This window comes from Papio anubis, chromosome 14 (assembly GCF_008728515.1).
Source record: "Papio anubis isolate 15944 chromosome 14, Panubis1.0, whole genome shotgun sequence".
Taxonomy (NCBI): domain Eukaryota; kingdom Metazoa; phylum Chordata; class Mammalia; order Primates; family Cercopithecidae; genus Papio; species Papio anubis.
In genome coordinates this window covers 63,228,577-63,251,624 of record NC_044989.1, presented here as the reverse complement: position 1 = coordinate 63,251,624, position 23,048 = coordinate 63,228,577, and the positions used below count along the sequence as shown (strand labels likewise).

At 38.3% G+C, this 23,048-nt stretch overlaps 1 protein-coding gene across 14 annotated transcripts in view; it reads right to left on the bottom strand.

The window, feature by feature from the left end:
- Nucleotides 1–23,048, bottom strand: part of EHBP1 (EH domain binding protein 1) — a 402,091-nt gene that overhangs the window by 164,842 nt on the left and 214,201 nt on the right. For 10 of the 14 annotated variants that reach the window (XM_009184288.4, XM_009184284.3, XM_009184285.4 and 7 more), the window contains 4 exons: nucleotides 17,875–17,979; nucleotides 17,100–17,222; nucleotides 11,615–11,855; nucleotides 5,500–5,686 (listed from right to left, as the gene is read on the bottom strand). In XM_009184288.4, coding sequence (XP_009182552.1) covers nucleotides 5,500–5,686; nucleotides 11,615–11,855; nucleotides 17,100–17,222; nucleotides 17,875–17,979 — 656 coding nt within the window. The remainder of the gene's footprint in view (nucleotides 1–5,499; nucleotides 5,687–11,614; nucleotides 11,856–17,099; nucleotides 17,223–17,874; nucleotides 17,980–23,048) is intronic. The other 4 variants (XM_031655231.1, XM_031655232.1, XM_003908714.4 and 1 more) reach the window with 1 other exon arrangement.

Below are 23,048 nucleotides of genomic sequence, written 5' to 3'. Positions count from 1 at the left end.
GGTTATAGATGTGTGGCTTTATTTGAGTTCTCTAAACTGTTCCATTGTTCTGTGTGTCTACCAGTACCATGCTGTTCTGATTACTGTACCCTTCTAGTATAGTCTAAAGTCAGATAGCGTGATGCCTCAAGTTTTGTTCTTTTGGCTTAGGATTGCACTGGCTATTCAGGCTATTTGTTGTTGTTATTCCACATGAATTTTGGAATAGTTTTTTTTTTTCTAATTTTGTGAAAAATTAGTTGGTACTTTTGATACAAATAGCATTGAATCTGCAAATTGCTTTTGGCAATAGGCCATTTTAATATTGATTTTTCCTATCCATGAGCATATAATGTTTTTGCACTTGTTTTTGTCATCCTGATTTCTTTCAACAGTGTTTTGTAATTCTCATTACAGAGATCTTTCTTCTCCCTGGTTAGCTGTATTCATAGGCTGTGTGTGTGTGTGTGTGTGTGTGTGTGTGTGTGTGTATTGTGAATAGGATTGTGTTCTTAATTTGGCTTTCAGCTTGGATGTCATACAGACTTGTAGGTGTATAGAAATGATATTGATTTTTGTACATTAATTTTGTATCCTGAAATCTTGCTGAAGTTGTTTATTGGATCTAGGAGCTTTGGGGCAGAAACTATGAGGTTTTCTCAATATAAAATCATACCATTTAGGAAAAGTGATTGTTTGACTTCTCTTCCTATTTGGATTGTTTCTATTTCTTTCTCTTGTGTGAATGCTCTGGCTAGGACTTCCAGTACTAAGTTGAATAGGAGTGGTGACAGTGGGCATCCTTGTCTTTTTCTGGTCCTCAAGGGGAATACTTCCAGCTTTTGCCCATTCAGTATGGTGTTAACTGCAGGACTGTTACAGATGGCTCTTAATATTTTGAGGCATGTTCCTTTAATACCTAGTTTGTTAAGGGTTTTTAACATGAAGGGATGTTAAAATTTATTGATAGCTTTTTCTGCATCTAATCAGATAAACATGTAGTTTTTTGGGTTTTTTTGAGACAGAGTCTCATCCTGTCACCCAGGCTGGAGTGGTGCAATCTTGGGTCACTGCAACCTCCGCCTTCTGGGTTCAAGCGATTCTCTTGCCTCAGACTCCCAAATAGCTGGGACTATAGGCGCCCACCACACCTGGCTAATTTTTGTATTTTTAATAGAGACAGTGAAATTTCAATTTCACCATTTTGGCCAGGCTGGTCTCAAACTCAGGATCTCAGGTGATCCACCCGCCTCAGTCTCCCAAAGTGCTAGGATTACAGGTGTGAGCCACTGTGCCCAGCCAAAAACATGTAGTTTTTGTCTTTAGTTCTGTTTATGTGATGAATCACATTTAATGATTTACATATTTTGGACCAACCTTACATCACAGGAATGAAACCTCCTTGATCATGGTGGGTTAGCATTTTGATGTGCTGCTGGGTTTAGTTTTCTAGTATTTTTGTTAAGAATTTTTGCATCCACATTCATCAAAGGATATTGGTCTGAAGTTTTCCTTTTTTGTTGTGTCTTTGCCAGGTTTTGTAAAGGTGCTGGTCTCACATAATTAGTTAGAGAGGAGTCCCTCATCTTATTTTTTTGGAAAGTTTCAGTAGGATTGGTTATCAGCTCTTCTTTATACGTCTGGTAGAATTCAGTCATGAATCTGTCTAGTCCAGGGCTTTTTCTTTTTGGTAGGTTTTTTATTAGTGATTCAACTTCAGATCTTATTATTGGTCTGTTCAGAGTTTCAATTTCTTCCTGGTTCAGTCTTGGGAGGTTGTGTGTTTCCAGTAATTTAGTCATATCTTGTAGGTTTTCCAGTTTCTGTGCATAGAGGGAGTCATAATAGTCTCTGAATGTTTTTCCTATTTCTGTGGGGTTGGTGGTAATGTCTCCTTTGTCATTTCTGATATGTATTTGAATCTTCTCTTTTTTCTTTATTAGCCTAATGAGCAGTCTGTCAATCTTATTTATTTTTTCAAAAAACCAACTTTTGGGTTCACTGATCTTTATGTACTGTTTTTCAAGCCTCAATTTCATAGACTTCAGCTCTGATTTTGGTTGTCATCTTCTGCTAGCTTTGTGTTGGTTTGTTCTTGATTCCCTAGTTCCTCTAGGTGTAGTACAAGGTTGTTAATTTGAGATCTTTCTAACTTTTTAATGTGGGCACTTGGTGTTACAAGCTTTCCTCTTAATACTGCTTTAGCTGTGTCCCAGAGATTCTGGTTTGTTGTATTTTTGTTTTCATTTGTTTCAAAGAATTTCTTGATTTCTGCCTTATTTGTTTACCCAAAAGTCATTCAGGAGCAGGTTAATTTCCAACATGGTTTTGAGAGATGGTCTTAGAATTGATTTCTGTTTTTATTGTGCTGTCGTCTGAAGGTATGGTTAGTATGATTTCAGTTATACTGAATTTGTTGAGAATTGTGTTATGACTGAGCATGTGGTTGATTTTGGAGTATGTGTCACGTGCAGATGAAAATAAGTATATTCTGTTGTCGGTCAGAGTGTTCTGTAGATGTCTGTTAGGTCCATTCAGTTAAGTGTCACGTTTAGGTTCTGAGTATCTTTATTAGTTTTCTGCCTGGGTGATACTGTCAGTGGGGTGTTGAAGGCTCCAATTATTATTGTGTAGTTATCTAAGTCTCTTTATAGGTCCCTAAGAATGTGTTTTATGAATCTGGGTGCTCCAGTGTTGGGTGTATATTATTTAGAATAGCTAAGTCTTCTTATTGAATTGAACCCCTTACTATTATGTAATGGCCTTCTTTGTGTTTTTTGATCTTTGTTGGCTTAAAGTCTGTGTCTAGCATTAGAAATAGCAACCTGTCCTCTTTTTGGCCCTTTTCCGTTTGCTTGGCAGATTTTTCTCTATCCCTTTACTTTGAGCCTATGGGTGTCAATGCATGTGAAATGGGTCTCTTAAAGACAGCATACAGTTGGGTCTTCTTTATCCAACCTACTATTCTGTGCCTTTTAAGTGGGGCACACAATGGCAGATTTGATATTTTACATTCAAGGTTAATACTGTCATATGTGGATTTGATTCTATCATTGTGTTGTTAGCTAATTGTTATATAGACTTGATTGTGTAGATGCTTTATAGTGTCCATGGTTGATATGGTTTGACTCTGTGCCTCCACCCAAATCTTATGTCAAATTGTAATTCCCAGTGTTGGAGGAGGGGCCTGGTGGGATGTGATTGGATTATGAGGCAGATTTCCCCTTGCTGTTCTTATGATACTGAGTGAGTTCTCATGAGATCTGGTTATTTGAATGTGTGTAGCACTTCCCCCTTTTCTCTCTCTTCCTTCTGCCCCCACCATGTAAGACATGCTGGCTTCCCCTTTGCTTTCTGCCATGATTTTAAGTGTCCTGAGGCCTCCCTAGCCTTGTCTCCTATTCAGCCTGCAGAACTGTGAGTCAATTTAACCTCATTTTAAAATAAATTACCCCATCTTGGGTAGTTTTTTATAGTAGTGTGAGAACAGACTAATACAATGGTCTATGTATTTAGCTGTGTTTTTGTGGTGGCCAATAATTATCTTTGGTTTCTATGTTTAGCACTCCCTTAAGGACCTCCTATAAGGCAGGTCTGTGGTAACAAATTCCCTTAGCATTTGCTTTTCTGAAAAGAAATTTATTTATTCTTATCGTATGAAGTTTAGTTTGGCTGGATATGAAAATTCTTGGTTGGGATTTCTTTTCTTTATGAATGTTGAATATAGGCTACCAACCTCTTCTTGCTTGTAGGGTTTCTGTTGAAAGGTCTGTGGTTAGCCTGGTGGAGTTCCTGTTATAGATGACCTGCCCTTTCTCTCTAACTGCCTTTAATATTTTTTTCTTTCACTTGGATCTGGGAGAATCTGATGACCATATGACTTAGGGATGGTCATCTTATATAGAATCTCACAGGGGTTCTCTGAATTTCCTCCATTTGAACGTTGACCTCTCTAGCAAGGATGGGGAAATTTTCACGGACAATATCCTTGAATATGTTTTCCAAGTTGCTTGCTCTCTCTCCCTCTGTTTCAGGGATGCCAATGAGTAGTCGGTTTGGTTTCTTTACATAATCTCATATTTCTTAAGGGTTTTATTAGTTCATTCTTTTTTTTTTTTTCTTTATTTTTGTCTGACTGAGCTGTTTAGAAGAATTGGTCTCCAAGCTCTGAGAGTCTTTCCTCAGCTTGGTCTATTCTGCTGTTAATACTTCCGATTGTATTATGAAATCCTTGTAGTGAGTTTTTCAGCTCTATCAGATAAATTTGGTTCTTTCCTAAAATGACTATTTCATTTTTCAGCTCTTGTATCATTTTATTGGATTCCCTGGATTACATTTCAACTTTCTCCTGAATTTTGATGATCCCTATGGCTATCCAGATTCTGAATTCTATGTGTGTCATTTTAGCCATTTCAGTCTGGTTAAGTATCATTGCTGGGGAGCCAGTGTGATTGTTTTGAGGTAAGAAGACACTGGGTTTTTGAGTTGCCAGAGTTCTTGCACTGGCTCTTTCTCATCTGTGTCGGCTGATGTTCCTTTAATCTTTGAAGCTGCTGTCCTTTGGATGCAATTTTTTACTTTTACATTATTTGATGTCATTGAAGGTTTGACTATGGTATACGTTGTGTTCAGATGACTGGCTTTGTTTCTGGATTATTTCAAGGGGCCAAGGCTCTCTCAGCATTCGTGGGTTGCACGCTTTAACCCTGAGGGCCTGGTACCAGACCCACAGCTTTGTTATCTGGGGCCTCAAGGTTAAGCAACTGCTGTGCTCGAGGGGCTGAGATATTCCCAGTCTGCTGGCAAGATCACTCTGATGTGGGGTGCTGGCAAAAGCATTTCATCGGGGTGGTTGCAGTGGGGTTCATGCCCATGGGCAGTGGGGACTGTGCACGTGCACTTGCACCAGTGGCGGCAATGAAGTGTGGTACGCATACACCAGCAGGGATGGGGCAGCAGTGCCTACATGCTGGCAGGGGCAGGGTGGCAGGGTCTGTGTGCATATGCTTACACCAGCAATGGCGGGGTGGCAGGGTGCACATATGTGTCCACTGGGGGGGGAATGGTAGGGTCAGGGTGGTAGTCACAAGGTCCGTGCACAAGCCCATCAGTGACAACAGGGTGGTGAGGTCTGTGTGCACATGCACATATGCCATCAAAGTGCTGTGGGGGAGGCGGTGGGTGGGTATGCATCAGCAGGGACCTGTCTGCTGAAGCTCTCTGATAGTTATAGAGTATCCTTTCTTTAAAGCACTAGTCTTACAATTATAAGACCTTTCTTCCTCTCATTTCAAAACAGCATTTTAAAAACAATCTTAACCCAAACCATCCAATCCATACTGTACTGTAAACTTATGGGCTCACAAACATAAATGCAGTGTTGCAGTAAAATCGATTTTCTTGGATATTATTTTTAAATCATCAAAAATAGCCAAAAATGTCTTTTCTTAATTTAAATTAAATGGCATGGGGAGAAAAGAGCAAATATTAATACATGTTTTACTATGAATAAAATCCTACCTTAGGAGAAGTAGAGAGATCTTTTCCTGCAGAAACTGTGTTTTCATTTACTCCTCCTGTTTTTGGTGAAAGGACTGGTGGAGCCGGGGCCTTTCTTTTCACTCGCCTTTCAGTTTCCAGTTCTTGAATAGGATTTACCAAATTACTTGGAGAAGGAGTTGATTTAGGTTCATAAAAAGGGTTTGATCTAAGTGAAAGAAGAATTATTGTTAGATGTCTCTCAAAAAATAGTTCATTTACAAGTAAAATAATAAACGTGCACTGAAAACTAAAATTTCTTTTTTCAAATAAAACCCAAACCAGTGATAACCCAGAATTTGGAAATAATGACTGTTAATCTTTTGGTCCATTTTTATCCAGAGTTTTTAAAATTTGGCTTTAAAAAGTACTTAAAAATATTTAATACAAGGTCACATTCAGCTCAAACTATTATATATAGAAACTTAGAAAAATATTAAATATTAAAAATAATAAATCCTGTATATTTTCCATACCCAAGGAAAAGGAAGATGTAAAAATCTCGATTTGATTTCTTTTTTATGCTTGAGCTCTGTTACACTTTCTTGTATTTCATCTTTTCTTCTATGTTAAATTCTCCCCTCATTATGGAACATGTTTTAGTGGTTCAATCAGCAAGGTTCTGCTTATAGTAAATTCTCCTAGGCTTTGAAAATGTCTTTATTTCAGCCTTACATTTAAGTGATAGTTTAGCTGGGTAGAGAATTCTAGTCGTCAGTTATTCTATCTCAGTGTTTTGTAGATATTAATCCACTGTCAGCCTAACGTTGCTCCTTTGTAAGTCATCTTTTCTATGTAGTTGTTAAGATCTTCTCTTTATTTCTGGTTTGAGCAATTTTGACACCTATGACATGTCTAGGTGTGGATTTCTTTTGATTTATTCTGTTTCAGACTCTTTGTATTTCCTGAGTCTGAAGAGTCATGTGTTTTATTGGTTCTGAAAAATTATCTGCCTTTATCTCTTTGATAGCCACTTCTGTATTTTCTCTGTTCTCTTTGAAATATCTTATATCTATGTTGAACAACTACTTGTCAGGTTTCCTAGCCTTTCCATTTTTATAAATCTTTATTCTTCTGCTATATTCTAGATAACTCTCTCACATCTCTGATCCAGTTCATTTTTTCTTCATGTCTAATATTCAATTCTCCAGGAATTTTTAATTTTAATAAGTGTATTTCTTCATATATCTGTGTGCATGATACCTCAGTTACAAAGATTTGAGTTACTAATCATTTAAACATACTTATTTTATAGTCTCTATCTGACAAATCTAGTATTTGAAGTTCTTGCATGTATAATCCTACTATTTCTTTTGTCTCCTGACTCTTCCTCTTAGTAAACTGTTTCCTTGTGTGTTTTGTAATTCTATATTGTGAGTTCAGAGTTTCATCTGAAGAATTCCTGTGTAGTCTAAGCTAAGAGTGCCTCTCTTCAGAGTGTTTAACACTTGCATTTGCCAAGTACTTTAGGACTAAGAAAATTAATATCTCTACACACTTGTAATTCACCTCTGAGACAACAGTGTGCTGACACCACTACTGGTTAGGCACTAAATCAGAATAAGGACAAGAAGCCTCTACTTACGAAAGTTTTGAATGGTCCTTTTCCCTTTCTAGATCAGAGATCCCTAACTTAAATTCAATTCCTTACTTTTCAAGAATGAACAGGAAATGTTTCCATTTAGGTAAAATGTCCAGAATAGTCAAATTCACAGAAAAAAAAAGCAGATTAGTGGTAGCCAGAGAATGAAGGAAGTGGGGAATTGGGACTAAATGGTAATAGGTATGAGGTTTCTTTTTGTGGTGATGAAAACATCCTGGTATTAGATAGTGGTAATAGCATAACAATATAGTGAACATACTAAAAGTCACTGACATGTACATTTTAAACTGTATAATTTCATGTTATGTGAAGCACATATCAATTTTTTTAAGTGCTATGAAAATGAACAGGAATAGTAGCTGTACAGAGATAGTACTGTGCAAACACTTATCCCTTTCTTTACAATGACAAGTTACATACTTGCTGATTAATATATTTTAAATATAAATAAATGTAAGCAAAGAAAAAATATTTACAGAATTGGGACTATTTTTACAATCTGTTGATCACCTATGATTTGAAAAATCTATTTCAGAACTTTATGCATCACTCTAAGAGACAATTATTTTTATCTCGGTATTGTATATTTGAGTAATAAATTAGTTATATCACTAACTCATTGTAAGTTGAAAATTCACTGGTTATATTAAGGAGAAAATTGGACAGAATAATTTTAAATGACATTATTTATTGTTTAGAAAACAATTCATCAAGAAAAATGAATTATAGAGAGAAAAACCAAAGTTGGTTCAGGATTAATTTAAACATACTGGAAAAATAATACAAAATGAAGCTAAGGAAGAGTCTCTTCCTCTCACCTTGATATCTATGTTTCTTTGGAAAAACAAACTCCAAGTTATTAAAATGGGCATGTAGCTTCCCTGAATAAAATTCAATGAAAGGTTTCACTGGGAAACTGACACAAAACCATACCAGAAATGACTGCATGCTAGGCCTCAAAAGTCACTTCATAAAAGTTCTGAAAAAATAATATTGGTTTATTGGTTTTCATTTTTACTATATAAACTAGAAGAGTTGAATTACCCCCCAAATATAAGTAACTGAGAAACCCATGCAGTTGTTAAGTGTAAAGGACACGTCCTAAAAGGCAAGGAAGGATGAATACTTTCTCTTTGTGCTTATGGATATGCTGGGATACTAAAGGTAATTCCACACATCAAAGGATTCCGTACTATTTATTTGTGATAGTTTAATGTCATAGAGTATACAGGAAGAATTTGGTAATGGAAGATGAGTCATATAGGTTTTTTGCTTGATGAAAGGTCGTAAGTTTATTATTGAAGTAAGAACGAATTTTGGAAGATTTCTGCTACTGACATTGAACCTATAAATTTTTGCAGAGAAAAGATGATAAATACCAAACAAGTAATTAATACAAACAGAGTTCTTCCTGGACTTGCACATTAGCTTATGTGCAATCTTTAGAACTTGTGTGTATATTTCTACAAAATAAAGAAGCTAGAGTATTTACAGACTCCCTCTGGTAACCCCAGATGATTGAGCAAGTTAGAACGCTCTTTATTCATGAGAAACTTGTAAAGACTGTGACTTTCATGTGGAAAAAGAATGGCCAAAAGGAAACACCCAGTGATTCTGATTTTAGTTTTTATTAAGGCATTTAAAAAGTTTAAGCAAACATTAGATGTCTCTTTAATTTGTTAATAAGAGAGCAGGTGTGAGTGTGTTGTGTAATACTCATGTATTTTGGAATACCTGAATGCCTGTACTTAAAGTTTGCATTTACATTCAAATATTCTAGGTGTGTGGCTATTACTCAGCACCTACACCACCCATGAGAAATTTTATTTCAATCACATGTTAGCTATTTCAAAGAAAACAAATATAATAACTTTACCAAGTGTTAGGCCAACTTTTCAACCCCCCATATAGTTATTAATTAGTAATAAGATGTCAACCTGGGTTTGGGTTTAGAATCAGATGATTATTATGGTGTAATTCTGAGACTTTTAGAGATTAGAACCTTTTTAGGTTTTATCAAAACCTAGCCATTCCCAGGAAGCATGTAGCACATGTTATAAAATGTGGAAAAGATGAGAAACACAACTCCAGAGCAATAGAAAACAAGTCAATTTTCTCACTCTTTCAAATAAAAGTCTCAAAATCTTTTTTTTTTTTTTTTTTTTTTTTTGAGATGGAGTCTTGCTCTGTAGTCCCAGGCTGGAGTGCAGTGGCATGGTCTGGGCTCACTGCAACCTCTGCCTCCCAGATTCAAGTGATTCTCCCACCTCAGCCTCCTGAGTAGCTGGGATTACAGGCACCTGCCACTACACCTGGCTAATTTTGTATTTTCAGTAGAGAGGGGGTCTCACCATGTTGGTCAGGCTGGTCTCGATCTCCTGACCTCAGGTGATCCACCTGTCTTGGCCTCCCAAAGTGTTGGGATTACAGGTGTGGGTCACCACACCCATCTAGTCTCAAAATATTTGAAGTTAGTTATTACAGTTCCCTTAAATTATCTCTTTTAAAAATCAAACGATCCCTGTACTCTCAATCATTGTTTATTTGATGTGGTTTCTGAACACTTTAATGACTTTTTCTCTACTTTGTTAACATTCTGAATCACCAATGCCCCTTATAAAATACAACAACTAGTAGACAAATAGTGCTCAAAATAAGAGCTAACCAATGCACAGTAGAGAGATAACATCTCTCCCTTTGCACAAAGCAATTACCCCAAACTTTCATGATTCAAAGGAGCCTTATTATTATTCCCCTCTCAACCCACATATACAGTATTTTGAAATATTTTCAAGCTGCATTTTTAAAGAAATAACTATTTTTTCCAAGTTCTAAATAATGTTAATACACAAAAGTTTATGTATTTCCAAGGAAAGCAAAGACTCATATAGCCTCACAAGTGATCATATAATTATTAATATTTATCATATAATTATATTACTTATTATTAAATATTTTAAAGATCTCTCCAGTCACACACCAATTATTTACATCAAATAGACCTAAAGGCCCAAGAATTCCAAGCTGGAAATCACTCATGTGATATAATATTTCTGTTATTAAAGTTAAAGATTGTTGTTCTTTTTAAAACAGCTTTATTTAGGCATAAACAATAAACAATAAACGGCTGACACTTGAAAATAAAATTTAATCAGTATTTTTTATGCATGCATGCAAGTGTGAAACCATCAGCACAAATCAAGATAACAAACATTTCCAGTCCTTCCAAAAGTCTCCTGGGTGCCCCTTTTTAACCTCTTCCTCACTCCAGTTCTGATTGTAAACAACTACTGATCTGCTTTTTCTCACTATAGATTGTTTGCATGTTCTAGAGTTTAAAATAAATGGTATCACACAGTATACTATTTTCCGGTCTGTCTTCTTTCACTCAGCGTAATGATCTTGCAATTTACCAATAGTTTGTTCCTCTTTATTACTGAGTAGTACTGCATTGTATGGATATGCCACAATTTATTTATCCATTTGCCTGTTGACAGATATTTGAATTGTTCCCATTTTGTTATTATAATCAATAAAGATGTTAAAATATTTACGTAGAAGTCTTTGTGGACATACAAATTCTAGTCACCTCAGTACTCCCAAGTCCAAACTCTGTCTCCTTAATTCAGGGTGATTACTGGGATCTGTCTGCATTTTTTTCTCTCTGAACTGCATTTAGAAACTCTCTCCCACAAATAACGTTACATAATTGCAGGGCTCATCTTCTTTGTTTCTGTTCTCTCAGGGATCATTATCCTGTGCTGTTTGTGTCCAGTGTCTGAATCTTACTGTTTCATATAATCTTACTCCAGTTTTTAGTTGTTTAAAAGGCTAAATCCAGTCTGCGTTATCCCATCATGGCTGGAAGTGGAGGTTTTGCTGCTGCTTTTAAAGCACACTTAGGGTCATGGTCTGTAGCCATATGGGCTGTGAACTGTGTAACTCCAGATTACAATATGAACACATCCCCTTTTTATCCCCACTCCAGATTTGGGCAAACGGCAGCCCTAATTACACAGTCTATTCATACTGAGCTTGTGATAATCCCTAATTTAGAAATATTATTATTACATTGTTTGATATCTATACAAGTCGTCTTATCACATCAATACCACAAATGATTATTTTGTTCTCCTTGCCAACAGACCTGTAACACAACTGAAGTTTAATGTCTAGAGTTTGACAAAAAAAAAAAAACAAATCTAAATACCGTTTGTAATATAGTTTATGTGAGAAGACACAATTGGAATTCCAACAAGAGATTCTAGGAATAGATCTTCCTCACTAGTTAGTTTAGGGTCTACACACACCTACCTGGAAGAGGTTGGGAGAATAAGGTTTAAGACTATAAACATTCAGATAGTGGATGAGTTAGATACTGACTTATAAAGTGTACATTAATGATTTGTACCCATCTAAAGGTACATTACAAAAGAATCTCTTTAGTTAACATAGAGACTAACTTGTGATGATAGCAAAATGAAATGTACTTACTCATCCAACTCTTCTTCTTCAGTTTTAGAACTATCAGCATAGAGGTACTTGCTCATGTCCACAGGTCTTATATTTTTTCTTTTTGTAGACTGGGGAGGAGAATCCTTTATGGTCACAAATGCTTCTGGCTCATCGAATGGGTTCAGATACTGTAGAGTCTGCACCTCTTTAAAGGGATTATAGCTGTTATTATAAAAAGAGTCTTCTGTTCTTCTAGGTGAAGCTGTTTCAGTGATCGGTTCTATGAAATAAAAGCAGATGAATTAAATCACATTAATACCATATGATATTTTCTAATATTGTTTAGTATTCTCAAAAATATGACTATTAAATTAATAAGCTCTATGGGGCTGAGAAAGTGCAAAGCAATAATAAAACAATAATATACTTTAGAGGGGTTAAGTATTCTTAATGTTCAGAAGATGTGATATATAAAACCTCTGTCAATTTCTCCAGGAGTGGTACTCCCAAAAATGGCATTTTTGGATCTTTACTGTTTCTTGAGATCCTCTGCAGTATCTAACAGTATTAACATTATGATATGTCAATTTTGAAAATGTTTTCTTAGATGTGCAAAATTATATTCTTTTATTATAGTCTACCAGCTTGCCATTACAAACTGATACATAACAAATTTCTGTTTTTAAAAGAACATGAAATGGGCTGGTTGTGGTGGCGTGCACCTGTAGTCCCAGTTCCTAGGGAGGCTGCAGTGGAAGGATGGCTGGAACCCAAGAGTTCAAGGCTGCAGTGAGCCATGATTGTACCACTGCACTCCAGCCTGGGTGACAGAGCATGACCTCAATTCAAAAATAAAATTTAACGCTGGGCACAGTGGCTTCCACCTGTAATCCCAACACTTTGGGAGGCCAAGGTGGATAGATCACTTGAGGTCAAGGAGTTCGAGACCAGCCTGGCCAACATGGTGAAACCCTGTCTCTACTTAATATACAAAAACTAGCCCAGTACGGTGGCGGGTGCCTGCAATCCCAGCTACTGAGGAGGCTGAGGCAGGAGAATCGCTTGAATCCAGGAGTCAGAGATTGCAGTGAGCTGAGATTGCACCACTGAACTCCAGCCTGGGAAACAGAGCGAGACTCTGTCTCAAAAAAACCCAGAAAACTAAAATAAATAAAATAAAATAAAAAGAACAGGAAACTGACTCATTTCTGAAATGTTCTTTGGTATTTACATAAGCACAGACCACTCAGGGATCTGATAATTCATTCTGTCCTGTGTTGTAAATATACTCACATGCCACTGAAATTGTTTCCTCAAAGTTTTCAAAGAACAGGTTTCTGTATGCTAAAAGACCTTAAATCTTTAGAGTTTTTAATGAGAATATTTTTTCAATATAACTTAAATCCGATCAATAATAACATAAGAATCTTCAGGTTGAAAGCACTATAATAATACTGGTAAGCTGATAGAGATACCAAGTTTTTCTAGCTTTTATTATTTCAAATTTTAATTTGAAAACGATGGTACTTTTATTTTTATTTTTTGAGACACAGTTTCACTCTGTTGCCCAGGCTGGAGTGCAGTAGTGCGATCTCAGCTTACTACAATCTCTGCCTCCCCAGTTCAAGCGATTCTCCCACCTCAGTCTCAAGAGTAGCTGGGATTACAGGCATGTGCCACCACACCTGGTTAATTTTTGTATTTTTAGTAGAGACAGGGTTTCACCATGTTGGTCAGGCTGGTCTTGGATTCCTGTCCTCAAGTGATCCACCTGCCTCAGTCTCCCAAAGTGCTGGGATTACAGGCGTGAGCCACTGTGCCCGGCTTCAGTGGTACTTTTAAAATAAAACTCTGACTCAAAATACAAAACTACTATAATAGTAGCAGTACTTAGCATGAGGCTTTTTCTTTTAGGTTTGTTAGCATTTTAAAACAAAACAAGAATTTGTAATAAAACTGTCTAAGATTTGCTGATAAAAATATTTTATCAAATTGTAGAAAAATTTCAGCAAGCCAAAAGTCATAGTGTATTAAAAGTAATTTTAATTATACTATGCAATGCTAAAATATTCTGTGAGAGGAAGGCAGGAAATTGGTTATTGAAATTCTCAAGAAAAACTGTTTCCTAAGTGACATTTCAAACAACTTAATCTGATTATTATAAAAATTTTATGACTGACATTTATTAATGACTTTTATTTTATTTTTTTGAGATAGAGTTTCACTCTTGTTGCCCAGGCTGGAGTGCAATGGCACAATCTCGGCTCACTGCAACCTCTGTCTCCCAGGATCAAGATATTCTCCTGCCTCAGCCTCCCGAGTAGCTGGGATTACAGGCACATGCCACCATGCCTGGCTAATTTCTTGTAATTTTAGTAGAGATGGGGTTTCACCCTGTTAGCCAGGCTGGTCTTGAACTCCTGACCTCAGGTGATCTGCCCACCTCAGCCTCCCAAAGGCCTGGGATTATAGGTGTGAGCCACCGCACCTGGCCAATGACTTTTGTATTTTAAAATCAGACTACGTATACTCTAGATGTTAGCCCAGAAAATTTGTCTTTATGTTGAAAAGAACATAAAATGAAAACTTCTGAGCTGAAATTCTGTACACCATGGTGAAGCAAGTAAAAAGTGTGAAAGAGAAGTCATAAAATCATAGTAAATCAATACTTGAAATGAATTTAAACATAGCCTACATTAAAGAAGAGACTCAGCAATAGTATCTTTTGTAATACCATGATAATAATCAAACTTAACACCACTAGAATCTTTAAAATCATGTAAATTAAGCATTTGCTTTTCTCCATAAGGGAAGAGAGACTGTAAAGTTTTTCCTATCCAATTTTGTATTAACAAATATCAGGGCTCAAATGCTTAAGAAACTGACAAAATGAGTCAATAAAAATAAGGTTTTTATTTCTTTCTTTCAGGAAGACGATTGCAAAAATTAATCCAAGCAAATTCATCAGTTACAACACCAAAAGCAAGAAAGTATACAAACTATAGAGCAAGATTTGAAGATGCTAGAATAGGCAACAAAGGCGGGTTTAAGAGAAGACTCCTTCCTTTCTCTCTTTCTCTCTCTCTCTCTTTTCCCGAGCTGGAGTTTCACTCACTCTGTCGCCCAGGCTGGGGTGCAGTGGCACGATCTTGACTCACTGCAACCTTTGTCTCCTGGGTTCAAGTGATTCTCCTGCCTCAGCCTCCCGAACATCTGGGATTATAGGTGCGTGCCCTACACTGGGCTAACTTTTGTATATTAAGTAGAGATGGGTTTCACCATGTCAGCCAGGCTCATCTCAAACCCCTGGTCTCAAACAATCCACCCGCCTTGGCCTCCCAAAGTTCTAGGATTACAGGTGTGAACCACTGTGCCCGGCCTACATTTAATAGCTTTCTAAAAAAGTCACTCAAGGGCCAGGTGTGGTGGCTCACGCCTGTAATCCCAGCACTTTGGGAGGCTAAAGTGGGTGGATTACAAGGTCATGAGATTGAGACCATCCCAATCAACATGATGAAACCTCGTCTCTACTAAAAATACAAAAATTAACTGGATATGGTGGCATGCGCCTGTAATCCAGGCTACTCGGGAGGCTGAGGCAGGAGAAACATTTGAACCCGGGAGTTGGAGGTTGCAGTGAGCCAAGAGTGTGCCACTGCACTCCAGCCTGGGTGACAGAGTGAGACTCCGTCTCAAAAAAAAAAAAAGCCACTCAAGCACATAAATATAAGAGGAGAACTGAAGCTGTAAAACCAAAAAAAGAACCATCTGAACAATTGCAACACATTTTTTTCTTCCCCAAATACTTCTGTTTTGAGGCTGCAAGTTTTTAATCAATAAAGATAAATTATTTCTATAAAAATATTTTTATAATAAAAAATACTTACTCCAAAGATTCTAATAGGCATATATTTAAAGAGAACTCTGGTTGACATGTATTTGTTTGGCTCTACAGGTATAATTAAAGATTCTGAATCAGGCTGGCTTACCTCTTCTACATAGAAATATGATCTTACGTGTTGTCTGCCACTCTCTTTTATACCTCTGATAACAGACTTACATTTAGAAAACTTATTTGATTTTAAAATAGAAAGTTCAAATACTGAATGTCTCAAACATTTTGTAAATATTTTTGAACTCAATATACTTAATTGTATGTAGTACAAAATCAAGAAGTTGTGTGGTCAAAAGAAGATACCTGATAAGAATCTTAGCTCCAACTCCACTTCCATCTACCTAAAGTCAAATCATTTAACTTCTCTCGGTCTCAGCCTCCTAATCTATGAAAAGAGGTAGTTGTTGACTGCCTCTGCGATTTATTTTGACTTTTTTTTTTCTTTTTCTGAGATGGAGTTTCGCTCTTGTTGTCCAGGCTAGAGAGCAGTGGTGCAATCTTGGTCACCGCAACCCCTGCCTCCCAGTTTCAAGCAATTCTTCTGCCTCAGCCTCTCGAGTAGCTGGGATTACATGCATACGCCACCATGCTGGGCTAACTTGTTGTATTTTTAGTAGAGATGGGGTTTCTCTATGTTGGTCAGGCTGGTTGCAAACTCGTGACCTCAGGTGATCCGCCAGCCTCAGCCTCCCAAAGTGCTGGGATTATAGGCATGAGCCACTATGCCTAGCTACTGTAACCTTTTTAAGATTTAAAATACGTTCATAATATATAGCCTTCAAACAAAATAAAAACTTGTGAATACAAACTTCCTATTAATAATTTGGAGTCTGGTAAGAAGGGAGAAAGTAAAGGAAGAGGAGAAGGAGAAGGAATTATGAAATGATATTGCTATAACAGAGTGAATCCTGAAGCTAAAACCTCATTTTCACCATGACAGGCAGTAGCAAAATTCTTTAAAACTCATGAAGATTTCTCAGACGCAGTCAAAAAAGATGTAAACAGTGGTTAATCATTCTTGTATTTATGTTAAGCATACAGAGTTCAATCAAACAGAAGTCTCACTTCTGCAACAGCCCTTAGCCAGGCTTTATGAGTTCAAAACTACTTGATAAGAAAAATGACTCAGGAAAAAAAATCCCTGGTTTTACACCTCACGAGTATGCTGTATATATATAATAGCAGCGGTTCTTAACCTACTCTCTGCTCCATGTTTTCACATGCATAACTCACTCTCACTACTAATTCTCAGCTAGAGAATCTCAGCCAGAGAGACATAGAGTTAGGGTCAGAAGGGCTCATGAGACTGAGTGTCAGGGAAAATGATCCATATAGAGAAGCTACCTCCACCACCCCAAAATCAGTATATCCCTGACCTTACTTGGTAGACCAAATGAATGAGACTTATAAAGCCCCATGTAAATGTTTACGTAAGGCTTTCTTTTTTCTTTAAAAGCAATTCCATAGAAGTGACCCAGAATTGCTGATCAACTCCAAGTGGTATTGAACACAATATCATTATAAACAATAATTTTTTTTGTTAGTCTCTTAAGAATATATTTTCCTGCCCTTACAGTTCAAGACAACTTGACTATACAAAGACTTTAAAAGGACAGAAAAACTTGCTACCTTCTGAGTCAGGATCTCCAAATGGATTTAATTCTGCAACATCAGAGTCATCAAATGGATTTGAATTCACGGTGGCCAAGTCCTTTTCTGCTTCATCCAAAAAGTTAAGTTTGTTGATAAGCTCTGAAAATAAACATATGGGTTAGTTTCCTCTTATGGTTAAGTGTAAGTATTGATCATTTGTGAAACATTTCAAATGGTAAAAATTCACACGAATAATACCTGCAAATAATAGTATATAGCATTTTACCAATGACAGAATGCCATTGAAGTATTTTGTAGCATACCAACATTTTCAAATAAAACAAAACAAACATTTGAGTATTAATTGAAAATTATGTCAGATAATGAACTATACTAAAGAAACTTCCATCTCAATTTAATTTGAGCCAATAAAAAAAGTGCTGACATAGACTTTTAGAAAGAACATTCATCACTACCAAACAGGAATAACTGAAATGGGCTTATGGTAAGCAAATATTCTAAAAACAATATATTTATAATATATAAACACACTCAAGAAATAGCATGTTATATGACATTGCACTTTGAAAATGTTTTAAAACCACTATCAAGGATCCTGACACAAGACTTTGCTAAAGATAAGTTCTGTTATCTTGTTGCCTGTTGGTGCACTACAAATTACCAAAGAAAACATTCAAGGAAAAGCACAAAGACAAAACTGACAGCTAAGTACAGACAGAAGTCAAGAGGTAGCAGGTCACAGTAAATACAGGCAATCAGAAGCAGAAAGAAAGGAGGAAAGCTCTTAGACCTTCAGAGGAACTGGCTGATTTAGCTGAAGGCATATTTGCTTGCTTTATGCAGTCATCTTGATCTTCATCTAAGCTGCTCAGAGCATTCAACTGGTTTACAATTTCTGTAAACAGAAGCCAGTCAAGACAAATATAAGGTAAGGTCATTTAATTAAAGAGAAGTAGGAGCATGCTGCTACCCAAAAAGACAAAGAGGAGATGCTTGGTTAATCAACAGAATACATTCAGTGGATGTTATTTTTATGAACCGTAACAGATATGTTTAACTGAATGTTATGCTGTACCCATATTTTAAAATAGAAAACATTTTATTGTTAAAATGTATACTAGTAACATAAAAACTATGTTAATAAACACAAAACGAGATAATAACCCAAGAAGCTGACACTGGCTTTCACATTTTATATTTGTAAAACAGAACTGTGTTTTAAACACATACATTAAAAACAGAATAAAATATATACTCTGATACTATAGAAAATATTTGTCATTTGTTTAATATTCTAAATTTAAACAAAAAGTTTTAAGAATATAAATGCATGAATTATGTACACAATAAATATGTCTTCATGTTGCATTTTAAAAACCAGTACTAAAACAAGAAAAGCAAGCAAAAGTTATTATTTTCTACTCCCGTTTTTTTTTAATAGGATCTGTTATTTTAAGGCAACTTTAGAGTATATGCTTTAGAAAAATCTGATAATAAAGACAATAAAAGAGAACAAGAAAGGACAGAGAAACAAATTTAAGATACAATTTTTTACATGAGTCATCTATATTTCGAACAACTCTGAATATGTGAAATTATCACCCAGTGGGTGAAAATTAGACAATTCAAATAAGAACCTTTTAGGATACTACAGGTAATCCCTGATGTTTCCAAAGTTAAAACCTAGGAATAATGTAGTTATTATGATACAGCAAATAGATTCAGATTATTCAGTAAGGAAAGAAAGAAAATGATTGGAGTAGAACACAGTTGTAAATTTGACATTAAAAGTACTGTTCTTTAACACTGTAAATCTAAGGACACATGCTAAATTTTATTTGAACTAAATCATTGAATATGCATTTATAATATGGCTGCCTGCAACTATTCATCTATTGCACAAATATTTATTTATCAGTCTGTGCCAAGACCTATTCTTGGGACACAAAAACAAACATGATATTGTCCTTGTGGAATTTACATTCTATAGAGACACAAATTAACATGGAAACAGACTTAACAAATACCTATAGGCATACCACATTTTATTGCACTTCCCAGATATTGCATTTTTTATTAAGTAAAGAGGGGTTTTTTTGCTTAAAGCAACAAAAAATTTGTTATCCAACTATTGTGGGGATCAGAAGACTTGCTGGGCTAAAATTAGGATGTTTGCTAGGCTGCATTCCTTTCTGGAGCCTATAGGGAAGGATTTGCTTCCCTCCCTTTTCCAGCTTCTAGAAGCCACCCTTGTCTAGAAGTCTAGAAGCCACTCCTTAACTTGTGACTCCCTTACTCCATCTTCAAAGCCAGCAACAGTGGGCCAAGTTGTTTTCACATCACATGTGCTGACTTTCTCTTCTGCCACTCTCTACCGTTTAAGCACCCTGGTAATTATATTGAGCCACACGGATAACCTAGCATACTTTCCACTATGTCATGGTCAGCTTATTAATAACCTTAATTTCATCTGCCACCTTACGAATGGACAGTTTGTGACAACTCTAAGATTAGCAAGTCTATCAGCACCATTCTTCCAACAGCATGTGCTCACTTCATGTCTGTGTCACATTTTGGTAATTCGTACTGCTACAGGATCCTTGGGATGTAGCTTTTCTGGCTGGAAACCTCTGTGGCCAGTGGTGTCTCTGCCTGAGTTTTTAGCTCAGGCCTGCTGGATTCATTCCACCCACTTGGCCTGGCATGCTGCACTTGGCTCACGCTACCAACCTGGATCCCATGTCTACCAAGGGCGAGTCAGGCATGGAGTGATGAGGGGAGTGTGAGTGAGAGTGGGGTCTAGCCACTGTGCAGTCAGACACACCAGCTGCTGTAGCAGAGTGGGAAGCTCCATGTGTGGCATGGGCACCAGCTCTCTGCAAGGCTGCAGGTAGACCAGGTGCACTGCAGTTTCCACATCTGGCACTGAGGAACATGGTGGCACCTGGAAGCTTGGAAATGCCAGGAACCACAGGGCCCCAAAGAGGGAGTCACAGCCCTGGCACGGGGAGCTCCCAGATATGGGCTCCCTGATGGGCAGCAGCTCTTCTCTTCTTCTCTTCACCTGCAATGTGGTGAGCAAAGGGCATGTTTCAGCCCTGTTTATGTTACAGTTCTTTTAACCCTGCCATTCAATGGGGCTAAAAGAGCTGAGTTCTTGTTCTGCAACTAGAAGAATGAGGTACACAGACAAGTGGAGGGTGAGCAAGATAAAGAGCTGCTTTACTGAGCAACAGAACAGCTCAGAGGAGACATGCAGTAGGTAGCTCCCTTCCACAAGCAGGGTGTCCTGACAAGTGTTCAGCTCCCAGCAGAGAGGAGACCCTGGAGTGGAAGCTCTTCTCTGCAGGTAGGTAATCCTGTCAACTCTGCAGCTCTCAGCAGAGAGGAGACCTTGGAGTGGGTTGTTCCTCTTTGCAGGTAGGTCATCCCATTGTCTTCCTAGCTCCCAGCAGACAGGAAGGCCTTGAATGGGTTGCTCCTCTTTGCAACTGGTTGTCTCGGTGTATTCCAAGCTCTCAGCAGGGTGGAGGTCCTGGAGTGGGTTGCTCCTCTCTGCAGGCAAGTAGTTCCATCAACTTCCCAGCTCTTAGAAGAGAAGAGGCTTCTGGAATGGGTTGCTTCTCTCTGCAGCTGATTGTCCTGATATCTGCTCAGCTCTGACAGAGCCCAGGGCTTACATGGGCCTCAGAGAAGAGGAATTGCATGCTGACTGGTCCATGGGCAGCCTGGAAAAAGCACCACAGCCCCCCACTCTGGTCTGTGGAACTGGCAGCCTGGCCCCCAGCCTTCAGGCCCTTCCTGGCCTGAAGGTGGGGCCTCACTGGAGACCCTCCTCCTTCTACCCAGGAACCTACCTCCTGCTGCCATTCATGGTGCCTAGGGTGTAGGTGCCAACAGGTGCCTGCAGGCCAGCATGGAGCTGCCCTCAGCCACCCATTGGCTTCCCTCCTATGCTCGTCAGTGCCCACAATCCAGAAGGGATCTGATGCCAAGGTGGCAGGGGGCTGGTGTGTCAGCAGTGTCCTGAGCACGTGCACACCTGGCCAGGCTGTGACAGCACCCGAGCTCAGCTCCAACTTTGTTCCAAGATTGGAGCAGGTGCCAACAGCAGGGAGAAGCCAGATAGCAGGAGCAGGTACTTCCAAGCCTGAGGGGGCAGGGGAAGCTTCCCAGGCCCCCAAGAGTACAGGGATGTCTGGGTCTGCAGCCGCAGTTTGGGCAAGCTGTGCCGGGGGGGTTGGGGCTCCTGCCTGCTCCCTGCAGCAGGAAGCCCAGGTCCACAGCCCCAACTTAGACAGCTGCAGCTGCACCCGGGAGGGCAGGGCTCCCGCCTGCTCCAGGGTCCAAGAGCAGAGGGGTACCTGGGTCTGCAGCGTGGCTTGGGCAGATTTAGTAGCACCCAGGGAGCTCCAGCCCCAACTCAGAAGGGGTGGGGCTCCTGCTTGTCCCCAGTTCCTGCCAGCTGCTTGGAGCGTGTGGCCTCAGCCATGCCTCCCTGCTGTAGCAGGCGTGATGGCAGCCACCCCTCCAGACGGCCCGCCGCTGCCATCATCACCATATTCTACATCTTTTCATTATATCTGTCATGGCGATTTGTGATGAGTGATCTTTGCAGTTACTACTAAAACTGTTTTGGGTTGCAATGAACCACACCCACATAAGACGGCAAACTTCATCAATAATGTGTGCATTCTGACTGCTCCACTTGGTTGTTCCCCCATCTACCACTCCCCAGACCTCCTTATTTTCTCAGACACAACAATACTGAAACTAGGCCAGTTAAACCCTGCAAACGCCACTAAGTGTTTAAGTGAAAGGAAGAGGTGCATGTCTCTCCCTTTAAATGAAAAGCTAGAAATGATTAAGTTTTGTGAGGAAGGCATGTCTAAACCAAAGACAGTCTGAATGCTAGGCCTCTTGTGCTAAACAGTCAGACAAGTTATGAATGCAAATAAAAAGTTCTTGAAGGAAATTAAAAGTTCTACCCCAGTGAACACATGAAAGATTTAAAAAATGCATAATGCCTTATTGCTGATGCAGAGAAAGTTTTAATGGTCTGGATAGAACATCAAACCAGCCATAGCTTTCCCTTAAGCCAAAGCCTAATCCAGAGCAAGGCCCTAACTCTATTCAATTCTATGAAGGCTGAGAGAGGTGAGGAAGCTGCAGAAGAAAAGTCTGAAGCTAATGTAGCTTCAACTTGTGTCAATACTGAAGAATGTGACTTCAAGTTGAAGTCAATGCTCATTTACCATTCCAGAAAATCCTAGTGCCCTTAAAAATGATGCTAAATCTATTCTGCTGTGCTGTATAAATGCAACAACAAAGCCTGGATGGCAGCCTATCTTTTTACAGCATGGTTTACTGAATATTTTAAGCCCATTGTTGAGACCTGCTGCGCAGAAAAAAAGATGCCTTCCAAAATATTACTACTCATTCCTTCTTAGCATGCTCCCTAAAAAAGTAACATCACTGCTCACTGACAATGCACCAGGTCGCCGAAGAGCTGTGATGGAGATGTACAGATGATTAGTGTTGTTTCTGCAACACACAGTTCAAGGAGTAATTTTGATTTTCAAGTCTTATTACTTAAGAAATACATTTTGTAAGATACAGCTCTTGTAGGTAGTGATTCCTCCAATGATCTGGGCAGTCAACTGAAAACCTCTTGGAAAGGATTCACCACTCTAGATACCATTAAGAATTTTGTGATTCATGGGAGGAGGTCAAAATATCAACATCAACAGGAGTTTGGAAGATGGAAGAGGCTGATTCTGATCCTCATGGTTGACTCTGAGGCATTCAAGACTTCAGTGGAGGAAGTAACCACGGATGTGGTGGAAATAGCAAGAGAACCAGCATTAGAAGTGAAGCCTAAAGATATAACCGAATTGCTGCAATCTCATAACACTTGAATGGATGAGGAGTTGCTTCTCTGGATGAAAAAAGAAAGCAGCTTCT